This window comes from Pagrus pagrus, assembly GCF_965226575.1.
Source record: "Pagrus pagrus genome assembly, chromosome: 10".
Taxonomy (NCBI): domain Eukaryota; kingdom Metazoa; phylum Chordata; class Actinopteri; order Spariformes; family Sparidae; genus Pagrus; species Pagrus pagrus.
In genome coordinates, this window is record NC_140194.1 from 28,947,726 (window position 1) to 28,964,311 (window position 16,586).

The 16,586-nt window shown below is 40.5% G+C and overlaps 1 protein-coding gene across 2 annotated transcripts in view; it reads left to right on the plus strand.

Annotated features, from left to right (window-relative positions):
• The window catches only part of ranbp10 (RAN binding protein 10), a 39,643-nt gene that overhangs the window by 6,096 nt on the left and 16,961 nt on the right, over nucleotides 1-16,586 (plus strand). For both annotated transcript variants that reach the window (XM_084364521.1, XM_084364522.1), the window contains exons 2-3: nucleotides 6,342-6,453; nucleotides 10,718-10,770. In XM_084364521.1, the coding sequence (XP_084220647.1) occupies nucleotides 6,342-6,453; nucleotides 10,718-10,770 (165 nt within the window). The remainder of the gene's footprint in view (nucleotides 1-6,341; nucleotides 6,454-10,717; nucleotides 10,771-16,586) is intronic.

Below are 16,586 nucleotides of genomic sequence, written 5' to 3' on the forward strand. Positions count from 1 at the left end.
TGGCTTGATCGCAATTTTGCCCACGACACGGAAGATCCGGGTGTTTTTATCAATGTGAACTTGCTGAAGTCGAGCCATTTTGGCTTCATCTGCCACTGAGTAGCTGTAATAGGAATGAATGGGGCTCTGACTTCAAGGCAGCATTCAGATTTTAATGTTATGTCCTTGGTGTAAACACCAACACCTCTCCGGGGCTTCAGGCTCCCAGTCAAGACTGCTAGCTGCATGGCTAACTGAGCCAACCAGCTAACAGCAGCTACAGTTGGCAAAAGTTAGTGGTTACTTTGATCTGCTGCCCCCTTTTTGTCTCGAGCATGAGTTCAACAGGTGGCCAATTCTTACATATTGCACCGTTTTTAAAAGAAGCATAGAATAGGGCTGGGACCAATGTAAATAGATGCATTACATTTTTTTTAAACCATCTACTCTATTGTCAGGCTAATGTCATTGTTTGACATTTGCTTCTGAATTGTCCCCTCCATCTCCTGTCCTACTTCAAACTTCTTAAAAAACATTTTTGGAGTGCAGTTTGAACCTCTGACAGTTACAGTTTCAAAAGGCCTCACACATTGACACAGGTGTTCACTTATCTTGGCTGATTAGACAGGCTGAAGTTGGACAGATTTCATGGGCATTATTTGAGGTCTCTAAACCTCGTTTACTACTAACGTTTGTAGCTCGGGGGGGGAAGTGGGTTGTACAGTGCCAATGAAAAATATTCACCCCCTTAATTGTTTTCTCCTTTTACTGCTTTTATAAACTGAAAAAAACTCTTTAATGTCAAAGTCAAAACAGATTCCTTCAAAGTAATGTCATTTACTTAAAAATATATAATGTAAAATAAGTACATGATAAATGATTGCATAAGTATTCCCCCCTTTAAAGTGACTGACCTTGTTCAACAGAAGTCCAGTTAATTGGTGCTAGCAGTCTCACAATTAGTGAAATCGAGATCACCTGAGTGCAGTAAACGTGTCTCAAGTTGTAGTATAAGACACCTGTGTTTGAATGTCCAGTCACTGGTTAATCAGTATTCCTGGCTACAATTACACCATGAAGACAAAAGAACACCCCAAGCAACTCTGTGAAAAGATTATTGAGAAGTATAAGTCAGGGGATGGATACAAAAACATTTCCAAGTCACTGAACATCCCCCAGAGTTCAGTTTAATCCATCATTAAGAAATTGAAGGAATATGGCACATGTGAAAATCTTCTGTAGAGCAGGCCATCCCCACTAACTGAGTGACTGTGCAAGAAGGAAACTAGTGAGGGAGACCACCAAGACACCTGTGACTACTCTGAAAGAGTTAAATGCTTCAGCTGAGGTTGGAGAGACTCTGCATACACAACTGTTGCCCAGGTTCTTCACCAGTCAAAGCTTTATGGGAGAGTGGCAAAGAGAAAGCACTGTTGAAGAAAGCTCATATAAGCTCCAAAGGCATATGGGAGACTCCTAGGTCAACTGGAAGAAGGTTCTTTGGTCTGATGAGACCAAAATGAAGCTTTTTGGCCATCAGGCTAGACGCTATGTTTGGCGCCAAACACTGCACATCACCACAAACACACCAATCCCCTGAAGCTTGGTGGTGGCAGCACCATGCTGTGGGGATGCTTCTCAGCAGCAGGCCCTGGAAGGCTTGTAAAGATAGAGGGTAAAATGAATGCAGAAAAATATTGGGAAATCCTGGAGGACAACCTGATTCAGTCTGCAAGAGAACTACGAGAGAGAGTAGATTTATTTTCCAGCAAGACAATGACCTAAAGCATACAGCGAAAGCTACACAGAAATGGTTTAAAGACAACAAGGTGAATGTTCTGGAGTGGCCGGGTCAAAGCCCAGACCTCAGTCCAATACAGAATTTGTGGCTGGACTTGAAAAGGGCTGTTCACGCCTGATCCCTGCACAACTTGACAGAGATTGAGCAGTTTTGCAAAGAAGAATTGAGTAAAATTGCAGCGTCCAGATGTGCAAACCTGATTGGGACCTATCCACACAGACTCAGTGCTGTGATTGAGGCCAAAGGTGCATCTACCAAATTCTGACTTGAAGGGGGTGAACACTTATGCAATCACTTATGTGACATTACTTCGCAGAGATCTGTTTACAATTTGACATTAAAGAGGTTATTTGTTTTGTACATTTTTTGTTTTGTATATTTTTTGTATATTGACCATGATCCCATTTATAAAAGGGGAAAACAATCAAGGGGGAATAATTTTTATAGGCACTGTATATTACTATATTAGAATGGATGGTTCAATCCCCAGCTATAGCCTGTCCTTTGACAGTATCCTTGAGCAAGACCCTGAACCTCAATGACTCCAAGGCACCACTGGCGTTTGCTTACGATTGTGGCACACTGCATAGCAAGGTGCTTTATAAACCTTTTGTCTTGTGTTGTTGGTAGTTGCATCTCTGACGAAAATGTTAAACGTTCCGCATGTTTTTGCAACAGTGACGCCAATAAAACCACTGGAAAGCCTATCTCTAAAGTTCTCAGAGGTTTGCATTACATTTTAAAGTAAAAGATTAATTGTTGACATGTGGCCTTCACCTTTTGCTGCATTCACTCAGTGTCGGCAGAATGGGAAGAAATTTATTCAGACTTGAGAGTGTTAACACATTATTGCTAGATGGTTACCTTTGGTTAGCTAAATATAATGTGTTAAGTATTAGTACTAAATGTCAACAAGTGAAACCAGACACAAACACACTGTATAGCTAGTTTTGAATCTGCTTAATCGACTTAATTTGTGCTAATATTGGATTAGTTTTTCCATGCAGCTGCCAGTGATGTAGGCTTTGCAGCCATTTTGTCACTGGTCTGTTGGCATTTTTGTATTTCTGTTCACCAAGTATGACACATAGCAGCTGTAGTGTCGGAAATTCTTGGAATTACAAAAAGTGAGGCTGATGTGAATGGTTTTTCCAACTCTGTTGCTGGTGTTTACAGTCTGAACAATACGGCGTGCATGTGGCTTTAACCTTGACTAAACTAGGCCATTAAATCTGTTGGGGTTACAGTGTTTAGGTGTTGCAGTGTAGCATGGCCTGTCTCATTGAGGAGTATTGGGCAGAGCACCAAATCTTTTTCTTGATGTTGATTATTTGTCAGTTGTATAAAATCAGTACTTGCCTTTTTGTTTGACATAGCTAGTGCATTGGGGGCTAAATAATTCTTGAGAACTTTACCTGTGACAGGCAATATGTAACCTTGCAAAAGTGTAGTGATTCTCTTTGTCAAGACATATTAATGTTTTGTACATCTTCTGTGGTAGCATTCTGTGCCCACTGTGGTAATGTCTCTTCTTCATTGGTGACATTGTACTATTCATTCTTCTTCTGCTGCTGCTGCTGCTGCTGAAGTGACGAGGCATATGACAACGTGGAGCTGCGGCCTTTATTGGACTTTCTGTTATTGAACTGATAGATTTTGTACTTTCCCCTGCTCATGGTCAAGGATAGAACCTGGGGTGTGTTCGCTGCTTTCCGAGTAAGCAACTGAGTCCTCAATGTGCTGTGGGATAGAAAAAGTACATTAACCTTTGACCCCTGACCTCTGGTGGAGAGGTTTGATGTCACAGAGCAGCTGAAGAATGTTTCTCAAAGGACAGTTTTGTCTCAGTATTGCAGTTAGATAACAAGCTGATAATGGGAAAAATATTTTACATGATGAAAACATTTTGGCCCTTTGTTTCGTAAAGGCATACTTTTAAATTTAGGTTTGTTATTTAGGGGGTTGTAGTTGTTGTTAAAAGTAGTGGCCATTTCTCTTACCCATCTATGCAGTTGTAAAGAGACCTGTTGGCCTACTGTCGAGTCGTTTTCACGAGGAGCAGCTAAAAATAGATGCCACGAATGTTGCAGCAACCATTGGACCAGACAGTCACACCACACACACACACACACACACGCACGCACGCACGCACATGCACATGCACGGGCGTGCTGGTCACATGAATAAATGTGCAGTAATAACATGCCTCTGTACCACAGTAGATATGTTGAGTCGTAGAACTGGCAGAACTGAGTGAAGCTAATGTGCTTTAATTCAATATCATTGTGATGACAGTATGCATTACATTTATCTCCTGTACATGGTGTGATGATGATGTCATGAAAAAATCACCATGAGCTTAAATTACATTGAAGCATATCATCAATTAAATAGAGACCAGAATAATACGCTAAGTTTCATTCACTTAGCAATTTTGATCATTACTGTTGTCATGTTCAGTACGTACCCAGCTGGCTGTATGTTAGTAGCTGGAGTTTCCATGCTCTGTCTGTCTCTAACACATGCACACACACACACACACACACACACACACACACACACACACACACACACACACATAAACTCACACACACACACACACACACACACACACACACACACACACTGCAACAGCCTCAAGGTGTCTTCTGACAGCCAGCTGCTTCGTTTAAGGTTACAGCCTATCTACATTTCATACATGCACACACACACACTGACATATGCACAAACACACACACAAGGAGCTCCCGATGACTTTAACACAACAGGTGAACTCAGTCAATGGTGTGATTACATGTAACAGAAAGATGCACATGTTTACTGTACAGCCCAGATAGCAGTTACACAACACACCTCTCTCTCTCTCTCATGACCCGAGGGATTGCATAAGCAGCCATCTGAATATAGAATGACAGTCAGTAACGACTGTTGTGCCTGAATCTAATTAGTCCAGACACTTTACATGAGCCCTGTGACCCTGTTGTTTACATCTTTATCATTGACTGTATATAAGTAGGGGATTATCTTTACACACACAGACAAATCAAAATATTGATAGAAAACATTGCCTTAACAAAAGTTTGGATTATTGGGAGAAAATCAGTCCTAGCTGAGCTAAACCTGTGCGTGACTGATGCGTGAAGATTTGTTTCTGTGTCCCAGTACATCAAGTTAAACAGTTAGATGTGACTATCTGATATATGTTGTCCTAGAAAATTAAGTAAGACAGAGAGGAACTTGCTCATCAAGCACAGTCTTAAAAAAAACTCAAAGCTCATGAAAGTATATTAATCTAACAAATAAGCAATTAGTTGATTTTTAGTCAGGTTTAGCTTTTTCTTATATAATAGACCTGCAATTTTGAATATTATATTTTGAATATCCTAAACATTTAGTTGGTGTTAACAAAATACACTGATAGAAGTCTGTGTCATATCATCAGAGTTGGCAAAAGTTCACACATTCTTTACTCAAGTAGAAGAAGGCAAGTACAGGTTCTGAAATGTACTCATAGTATAAAAAAGTGTCACTCTGAAGGACATTTCTACTGGCCATTTCTGTCCAAAGCTAACTGAACCTCATGCCATATTAATATTATGAAGAACTAAGACTATTAAACTTAAAGGTAGAATCGGTAGGATTTGTCTTAATTGTTCATAAAGGCACCAGAAAGATAGTTGATTGTTGAGTCTCATTCCCAGGATGTCAAATATCAACATTTTGGGTTGGTAAAGCGTCTCAAGCACAGCAACAAACTGAGAACATAAGAGAATCCAGGCAGAGGGGCTGCAGGATCTCTGCTGTATCATATCATACACTGTACAACATAGTGAAACTGGTACTTTGCATTTAACCCATCCCGAGGGAGCAGTGGGCAGCGGACATGTCCGGGGACCAACTCCAGATCTGAGCCAGTGCCTTAGTCAAGGTCATTGACTGGAGAATTAACCTAGTGTGCATGTTTTGATGGTGGGGGAAACCGGAGTACCCTGAGGAACCCCACACAAGAACAGGGAGAACATGCACACTCTGCACAGAAAGGCCCTGCCCCAGCTGTGAGGCAACAGTGCTAACCACTGCGGCACCATGCTGATAGGTTGAAATTAAGATAAAATGCATTAGAACTAAAGTGACAAGCCTGTTTTGAAAATATGTACTGTATATCTGAAAAATCTACTTAAGTACAGTAACAAAGTATTTGTACTTTGTTATTTCCCGCCTCTGCACCCTTTAGATAATTATGTACACAGTCTTGTACCTTTACCTTTTTTGCTGTTTTGCACTTTTTTTTGTTCCCTATCAAATATTTTATGGTTATCCTTCTCCTCGTAATTGGTTGCCTTGGGTCCAGGCTTAAAACTTAATTGACGACTTCTGAAATGTCAATTGAGTGAAAGAATGGGAACTTTATCTCCGAAATCGGATCCATTCAAAAAGTGTGCGATCACTGTTGAACTCTATAACTTAAGGCCACCATAAACCTTGACGATGTATTATCCAGAACACTTTACCACTTACATGCCATATTGTTCATTAACACTTCATATTTCTCCTATTGTAGGTCATGGTAAGAACCACAAGGACGCAGCATCAGTGAGAGCCACACACCCAATCCCTGCTGCCTGTGGGATCTACTACTTCGAAGTCAAGATTGTCAGCAAAGGTCGCGATGGGTAAGTAGAAACAACACTGTTCGATCTTAATTTCATGTGTTCGATATTATTATGGTAACTTTTACAGCCTCATACCATTTTCATCGTCACCAGTATTGCTGACCGTTCAGTTGTATTTTTATCATCACTGCGATATAAACATTACAAAGCATGATTCTCGGAATGAATGAGCAATAACTAAGAAAATTCACACTCCGCATCAGATTGAGCCATGCATTCATACCATCTGGTCATTCAGATGAACCCTAAGATAGCCATCAGCTACACACAGATGAATTGGTGTCATTTTGGTGGGGCTAGCTGGCATGTTGGCTGAGGAAGAAAAGAAGCGCTTCAATATTTGTTTATTTACCACAAGTCACATCATCATCGCAGTGTTGAACAGTGTTATCAAACATCCCTGATTTCCTTATATCGTGCAGGCCAGGTGCCAAAGTTCTCGTCAAGCACGGTCGTACCTTTGTATTGTTAAATATTAAAAAGCTCCATCCAGAAGTTACTCTGAAAAAACGTGATGTCATTTATGTGTACTGTATGTACCAAACTTTTACCATTATCAACAAACATGAAGTCATTATCACCCAGCAATAATTGGACAGAGTTTAATTCATCTTATTATTCAAACTAAATAGGCTGAATCTTGGGATAGAAATAAAGGTTTGTCTTGTCTTGTCTTGATAAATATTTGAAGACAGAAATTCAGGCTCCGCAGAGGATGGATGACAATTTTTAGCCAACAGCAACACTTGACCAGAACTTCCACTCATGACAGGGTATTTCTGTACAAAATAATTTCTGAATTCATGGAGGCCTCAACTGTGTTTTGAGAATACTGTCTACATAGCACACTACCATGCCAATGTCAGGTTAGATATCAATGTTGTTAGAAGCTAAATGTTAGCTAAAGTGAAAAATATTAACGTGATAAATATAAGGACTTAAAATGTTACAGTTATCATGCTCATGGTATGCACATCAACCTAGTGACAAAATAACCATTAGATGCTAAATGATACCATGTTAACACACCCGCTTTAACATTACCATGCTGTCAATCTAATAATTTAAACCCTACATACTTTTTTTAATTTTAGTTTGCTAGATCTTACTTTTATTAGCAAGCATATTTGTGTTTCCGGTGAAGTATGGCATTATAGCAGTTAATCTAAAAGGTCTAGTGTATCCTGTGAAATTGTCAGCGCCAATAAAAATAAATTAATTTCATGTGTAGTCTATATTTTCAGACTAGTTTGGCATGTCTGTAGTTCTATGGTTGTATTTTTTTCTCCATAATGTGTCAAATATCTGTGGATTTGAGTTTACTTTCTTTGTTCATCCTCGTTTTCTAGTGGTTGTTTTGCTAAGATCACACTTCCCTGTGTCAGTGTGGTGGCTTGTGAATCTGTGAACTTGCTTCAAGCAGCATATCCTCACCATGAGTCTGCATAAAAACAGCAATCTTGATATGACTATTCAAGTTCATTGCCAAATACAACAGTCCCTCCAAATATGTCACTCGTGACCTCCGTTGGAGTCATCTTGTTGCCAATATCTGCATCAGCTGCTCTCCAAATGTTTCAGTGACAAAACAGAAAGTTGCATCAACAGTGTTAGACATTTAAACTTGAGTGCATCTGCTGTGACAGTGAAAATGAGGACGTTTGAACCCAAAAATGGCAGCTTAAGCAACAACCTGACTCGTCAAATCTGAGGGCCAAAACCTGACTGTCGAGATTCTATGTAGCTGAAAAGTCAAATCTTTCATCTAAGCTGCACCAGAATTATCTCAATGTGACATTTGGCCCAATTATTGAACGGGAAAGGGACGGTACGAATGTGCATAAAAAAGGTCATTCAACAGAGATGCAAGGTAGAATAACCTTTTCTACCCTGTGATATGCAATGATGTGATACATTTTAAGTATCAGAGAAATTGTATTTGTTGGTAGATTATAACGCCTTTATTCTACAGTCACTAGTGCAAAATATTGGTTATCCATATCCAGTTTCACAGTTTTATCCTGCTTGGATTGGTATGTTGACTAACTGAGTAACCAAGATGGCTCCAGAATAGGTGACACTATTCATGAAGTAGTCACCAAATGTTACTGAGTGAACTCTGCTGGGGTTGTTGACACTGCTTCTCCAGGTGCTTGGATGTCCTGGCTTTCAAAAAAGTCATAAAAGCCTCAAGTTTGCACAATATACTGTTAACTGTCCCCAGTTCCAGTTGAACAGCTCGGTGCAAACAGAACAAAACTGTAGTGTCAAAGACAACTGCAATGTGGGAGTGTCTGTGTGTGAAACTACTACCTAATGTGAAAGACTTCCAAATCAACCAAGCTGCTTGTATACACCAGACAGCATTGTGATTGTATGGAGTGATTGTCTGGTTCAGGGCATCACAAACACTGCTAAATTGACATAACATGCACTGCATGTATAAATCCCTGTTATGATATTGGCTCCTGACATGGGACAAAAACACAAATGTCAATACTATGGCCTCAGTTCCCAGGCTTCTTCTTTGTCACAGTTTTTGGACATATGTGTGTGGAAACAGTCTGAAAGCTTCAAGCCCCTGGGTGGGCATGTTCATTATCAGCTATTAAATTACATTTACAATATTCAACATTTCAACCAAATACACATTTTAGAAAAGGGGGGTGTCTAATTGGTATCAGCTGTCTCTCTTTCATGGGGCAAGATGTGATAATGGCAAAAAACTCAAAACAACAAACTTGTGATATAAATCACAACACAAGAGTATCTTTTGGCTTATCGTATGTAGGAATGTACGTGCGGTATAAATGGATACAAATTTAAATTTGCCCATTTTGGCAAAGAGAGGAGGTTTGAGGATGTATACGCTTCGAATGGAACCTTTGCTATTTCCACTTCAGAGAGTAGGTTAACGACTGATATATTTTTTTTGACACGTTTTGGCATTTGTTCATCAGAAGTCATATGGCGTAGATATGTTGTGTTTTATTGTGTTTCTCCATGCGTCTCCCATAGACTTCAGTGCAGCTGTCCCACAGTCACCAATGCAAGATTTGGTGACATAAAGAGCCTTCCTTCTTTATTAGGCTGCTTCGCTCATGTCTAGGAGTAGGGCGTCCAGATTCTAGTCCAGAGGAGTAGGGTAAAGTGTTAGGGCTGCTTTGCCCTCCAAACAGATGTTGCTCAGAGACACACCTCAAACTGAGGTTTATGAGAACTCTATCATTTTTAATGTCTTATGGTCCTTTTCTTTATGACAAGCGTAACACAACTAGAACAATTAGCTAACTAGTTTTTGTTACATTGTTATTGCTGATTTGTGCATGACAGTCCCACATTTCGACGTATTTCAATGTTGCAGCATATTGTCTGTTCACATAAATGCTGTTGCTGACTTGTGATGACGTATGAGGGTCTGAAGGGTTTGTCCCATTTCACAGGGGGAGATTTCAACCATTACCACTTGTAACTCTGATCTGAGCAACTGGAAATGGGATTGAGCCTTTGTCTCCTTATTTTTAATTGCAAACTGAGTGATTAAATTTCCCCTTGATGAACAGTTGCTGGAAAAATAATATTGACTTCATCCTGTGGTTCTGCCTCATTCTTGTCCCACTCTTAGTTCAAAATCAGCTTCCAGTTGACTGATGTGACAGTGTCTTTCCATCCTCTCACAGCCTTGATGTCATTGAGCAAAAAGCATGAAACTTGTGAATAAGGCCATCCGTTCAGCTCAGACAAGATGTAATTTATTGTTGGGATTTGAGTGATGACATCAGAGTGTGCCAAAGCATGCTGAGACGATGCCAAACGCATTCAACTGAATATTGATGGCTCGTTCAATCGAGCAAAAAGGTTTTTTGCTGGGCTTTCGTAAGCTTTCTTACATGAGAAGGATGCGGGCCAAGTGCTTATCCTCGTGTGACGGACTTATGATGTCACTGTTGACTCCTAAGCTTCAACTCTCACTGACACTTTTGATGTTATGACTTTACCTCGGAGGCAGTTGACTCTGCCTTAACCACTCCACACATTTGGGATGTGAAAGGAGATCAAACACAGAATGTTCAAAGTTACCTCTGCCTGATACTCTTTGATATGTGATCCAAAGCTTTATTTGAGAATTTTTCAAAGTTAACCTGAGAAAACCCCCCAAAAGTTGATACTTTGAGCGATTAGAGGTGTGTTTCAAGGGGATTGCATGTTATATACTGTGTAAAATCTTCTACAGTTTAATTTTTTCTTCTCTTGTTGTTTACAGGTACATGGGCATCGGCCTGTCTGCTCAGGGGGTCAACATGAACAGACTGCCTGGTGAGTAACTGAATGATATAAGCATAAAATAACTAGTGAGTGGGAAGATAGATGGACAGATAAGCATGTGTTTAATTTAAATAAATGAATTGATGTTACAATGGGTGTGGTTACAATGGGAGTCTGCCTTTGAGCAATCAGCGAGATGGGGTGAAATAAGGACTCCCAAGGTTAGTCATCATGAACAGAGTGTATGGCGAGTACTTCATCATGCCAACATCCAGGAATAACATTGGCTTGCTGGGCCGGAGCCAGAATTTCAAACACTTAGCAGCAGTCGGATCGGACCAGTGCTTTGGCAAGAAGAAAACCACCCTGCAGTGCTCTCTTCTTTTGTTCAGTTGTGGTTACACACAGGACAGTCTGCACAGTACAATTAATCAGCCTGGATGGGCCGGCCAAGACCTTGACCCTAAACTTTTCTAATTACTTATTGGCCCACGGCTCCAGCCCTCTGACCCCTATTGACTCAGATTACAATCAAGCATTGACAGTGCTGTGTTGTTGGTTTTCTTCTAGTCAAATACATCACAGAATAAAGATGTTCTTATTCAACAATGTAAACACTGGAAAGAGATTGACCATAAGCACTTAGTCATTGTTTTCACTCAGGCAGGAGATATTTTTGGTGCTGCAGCAGTGTGGAGAGATGGATGATATTTTCATGTGTGGAGTTTGTGGAGGCAAGATATGAATGTAGATGAAAGGAAAGAAGAAAGTGACAAGAAATGGATTTTGTGGATAAGTGAAAGTAGCTGGAGAAGTGCCAACATTTATGAGATTTGGGGATGAAAGCAGGAGAAGATGAGGATGTGTGGCGTTGCTATAGTAATCGGATGTGGTTTGTGGATTCGGTAGGAACAGTCTGACAGCTGCAGAAAGAACATGTCAGGACATGTCACTGAGCAGTCATATGGATCAGTGACTGATGATGTTGACTCCGGCTTGCGGTTTGACCTCAGTATAATCTGACTCAGGACAAACATTGTTTCTCACTTTGTAATGACAGATTGCTCAAACACTATTTTACACGGCGCATGGTTTTGGGCCTGAGCCTAAGCCAAGACAACATTAAATGAATGGAATATGCAATTTTGAATACTGGACATTTTTGTGAATGTGTTTCTCACATACCTAAGCTGTCATCGTGAGCAATTGTACAAAACAATCTTTGCCAAAAATAACCTGTTTGTGTAAACTTGTACTCAATTCTGTTTGAGTTATAAATTACAGTGTGTAATTTCTCATAAAAACCAACTATAAAATCTACTGGATTATGATGAATGAAGTTGTGTTAACACATTAAGCCCCAAAAAGGCAGAAATATTGTAAGATTTGAAAACATACTCAAGTAATTTTGAATTTTATTTTTATATAGTTGGGGGACTTAAAAATAAATGTTCAGAATCAATCCATCAGAGGCAAAGATGTCCTGATTTGTAGGCCCTAGTGTTGATTAAAGGTATGCTGTGGAGTTTTCTTGTAAACATATAAAAGTAATGTTTGTATTCAGTGTTGCTCACCATAATGCATTGTGTGTATCCCTGAGGTCTGCCAAGGTGTTTAACGCTTTTTTTTTTCATAAAACATTTGAAAAGCCAATTTTAGCCAATATAAATTAAATTTAAATATATTTTTTGAGCAGTGCACTGTTCACACAACGGTTAATGTCAAAAGGTTAACCACTGAGAATATTTCTGACCAGTTACCGTACATGCATGTCTAGCTATAGGTTAAAGGATAAGTTCACGCGAAAATGAAAATTTCATAGTCCACAAAAGATTTCTTGGAGCAAAACAGCGCTGCAGCATTCTCTTTAACAACTGACATAGATGGGGACTTACTTTAAATTGTAAAAGAGAAAAAACAACTGAAACACAAACAAACATAAAATGCCTTCATACAGCTTGCCCTCAAAATCCAAGCTCCTGAAGCCACGAGATTCCAAATTAATTTGAAAAGACAATATTCACATAATTTTAAGCAGAAATATTGCAAAGCTAAAAGTGTTAGCTCACACAGCTTCTGAAGTGGATGTGTGTTGAGGGTGTAAATAACGTACTAGAGACTCACACACTGGATGAGCTGTATGGAGCCATTTTGTTTGTTTTATTTACATTTTAAAACAAGTCCCTATCTACTTCAGTTGTTAAGGAGAATGCTACAACCCTGTTTTGCTGTAAAGATAATTAATTTTTGGGTAAACTTATCCTTTAAGTTGCTTGGACACAAACTGTCTGCTAATGGCTTTGCTCTAACAGCCTGGGGCTTTAAAAGAAGCTCATTGTGGGGACATTTCCTCCAGAGAGACAACAAAGTAACACTGAAGTTAAATGTGTGAGGCTCCTCTTCAGTTCTGTGGTAGTAGCACTACGCAGCCAAACATCACATCGCTGCTGGCCAGGGAAGAAAGTGTGATGCGCTGGTCCAAGGTTTTACGCTGCCAATCAGTGTGGTAGAGGCTAAGGGATTCAAAGACCTAGTTTGGTTCCTCGTGCCCGAGCATGTTATGACATTGACAGCTACTGTGACTAAACACGGGCAAAATCACTTTGAGACGAAGGATAAGCTAAAAGTCAAGCTAGCCAGAGCAGACAAGCTAACGTTAGCTCTGACAAACGACTGGAAACCTCTCACAAATGAAAGCTAACTTCAACAGTGCTGACTGGGAGATGCAGTCCGGTGTTACAGCAATGTAACAAGCAAAGTGTGGAAATAGGGCTAGCTTAGTGAGACTGTTGTGCTCTTCACTCAGAAAAACTAATTTTGTGTTTTATTATCCTTAATAATTAACCTGTAAGTTACTTGTTAATGGGTGTTGGGCAATTGAAAGCAAAATTAACCAAAATGACATTCGTAGGTCACACTCATGTTTGCTAGCTAGCTTTCTGCTTCATTGCCTTTGCCTGTGTACTGCTAGGTTTGTTGGTGCGTTACAGCCACCAACTATTCCATCAATGGACCAGTGTGTAAATGCCAGCAGAAATGCGTATTGGGATGCCTACGTGCCCACATGCCGGCATGTTATCAAGAAACCAGATGCCCATATGCAAAATTACAGCAAATTAGCACTGCTAGTGGTCAAAAACTTCACAGTGTACCTTTTTAAGTCCCATAAACGCTGGTTCAATCATTCCTCACTTGCCATAATGCGACTCAATAGCGTCTCAGGACCTTCCTTTGTGGTAATCTTCAAAATGCAGTGTGTATCTCAGTCTTCCTTGTATTAATGTGCACAAACTGAGATAACCCAGATGACGTCAAGGTGACATCATGAGGGTTGGTTTATCTAATACGACAAAGCATTCTTCTGACTATGGTCAGAAGTAATTTATCTTAAATGCTGTTGTGCTTAACACACAGAACACAAGCCATCTTATATTTATCTTTTAATAAAAGATGTTTCACTGGTATTGAATATGGATAGTTTTCAAGGTATTGTATCTTAAGTTAGAAATTCCAGTATCGCAACAACACTACTGAGTAGCACTCATCATGATGAGTAAACTGACTCTGATATGTAAAATCAGTGGAATCAGTGTTTTGTATTGTTTTTTCAGAATTCAGTTCAAAATAAAAAAAATAAAATAAAATCAGTCTAAACCAAGGTCTTAGTTCCCAAAATAAAGGAAAAATGAACTGTGTTGAATCACAGTTGGGTTACAGAGCAGCTGACTTTGTTAACGTGTGAATAAAGTTGGAACCCGCCCATGGTCACTGTGTCTACTGCCAGGATTCAGAGAACAAAGGTGCTACTATCAAGATTTATTAAGGAAACAGGAAAGTGTGACAACAATCACCAAGCCTTTGTCCACTGACACATGAATATTTGTACTCTCAGTAAGTTGTATGCCAACAAAATGGCAGTGCACATTGTCACATGATTACGTCATTCATCAACGTGAGTTGAAATGAATTCTGAAAAAGAGTTCAGAGCCAGAGGAGATATATCTTTGTTTTCTTTGTTGACTACCACTTTCCCCCTGTGTATGTTCTTGTTTTTTTCTGTTTTGGCTTTATCTTTCTTCTCGTGCCCTCAGCCTCCTGCCCGCCATGTCTCCAAACACTCAACAAACACAAACACACTCTCACACACATACAATGACATCCGTGAATGGCCCAGTGATCTCTAATGACGTAAGAGGAAGCGTAGTAGCCATATAGCAGCCGAGAGCCTGAATAAAGCCCCTTGCATCTCCCAACCAATCAGACCCCTCCTCTGCTCTGGCCAATCACGTTCTGGGGCTTCCAGCCCTCACTGGGGCCATTTGACCTGCTTATTGACCAGTCAAGATCTGTCCGGTGGCCGAGGCTTGTGGAATGCTGTGGACATCAGGGCAGCCAGTTCAGCAGACTACACACACACACACACACACACACACACACACACACACACACACACAAAGATCATTCATTCTCCTCTCTTCTTGATTCACATGTGTCAAATGTCACACAAAGGCTGGAATAGCGTGGAACAGCATTGCGTGGATGGGCGCGTTTTCCCAACCCGCTCACACTTTAGTTATGAAAATATTTCTGGTTGCTAGGTTTCCACTACAGATGGTCTGTAGCCCTGGTAGACAGATTACTGTTGATTGCCTTAACTCCGACTGACTCAGTGTGTTTGTGTGCCAGCGTGTGTGTGTTTGTCCCAAACTCTGCGGATTTATCCGTGTGTGTCCTGGACCGACTGATTGCGTCTCTAAGTCGACTTGTTTGTGTTCGTCCCCACTCGCCTGTGCATCTGTGCGTGTTTTGTATACACTTTTATATCCATCTGCATGATTTTGTTATGTGCTGGGCCCTCATGTATTCATCTGTCTTCATATACGTGTGTGTGTGTCCGTTAATAGTACAGTGTTCTCCACTGCTGACCTCTGTGTCTGATCCTGCTGTGGAGGCCTGCCCATTTCATTAGCATGTTGGAGCAGTGAGCCTGGCTTTAGAGGCAATATCCCTGTCAGCAGATTAATCTAATACCTCCCTCCCTCACACACACATGCACACACAGAAGTATATACACATATGCAGTAAAGAACGCTTGTAGAGGCAGAACAGTTTGCACACGACTTCAGAAGAAGCACACCAATGCACGTGACGTAAACACAAAGACAAACACATTTGCTCAGCTTAGTAGTTTATATCATGCTCACAAATACTCATATACACATATACGAGTACGCATCTAATATCTCAGCTCACCCACGACCTACTTTCACTAACCCCGCTTTGCTTTTTGGCAACGAGAGACAAGCTGTGATTGAGGAGAGACACTGACAGAGCAGCAGCGAGCTGAAGCTGAACGCTGTCGGGTTCAGGTCCCTTTTTCAGTGCGATCAGGTCAGGAGGAGGAATTCCTTCAAAACTGGATTAGTGCATAACAAGCTTGTCAACCACATACTGTAGCCGCAAGTGAATCTCTGATGTTAGCAGATGTAGTTGTGTCCTCTCGCTGTGGAAGAATCATGCTGTAGAATGCTGCCTTTGTTGCACTGAAATCACAGTGATATGATCTTTGTGGATCCAATCTGTATGTTCTACTAGACATTAGTCAGCTGCTTTAGATTCACTGGACCAGAGTGGCTGGGATCTGTCTTGTTTTCTCTGTTAGAGATGTTTCATTCAAAGAGACACAGAAAGTCACGTCTGCTTTTCTCTAACATGCCGATCACGAGGTTGTACTTTAGCTGTGGGAAGCATACAGCATCAACATCTGTCTTCAGTCGGATCAATGGGAGGTGTCAGTATATTTCTCTGAGACATGCAGAATACTAGACATATGTAACTCTGTACAGATAGCCGCCCCTTAAGCGTGG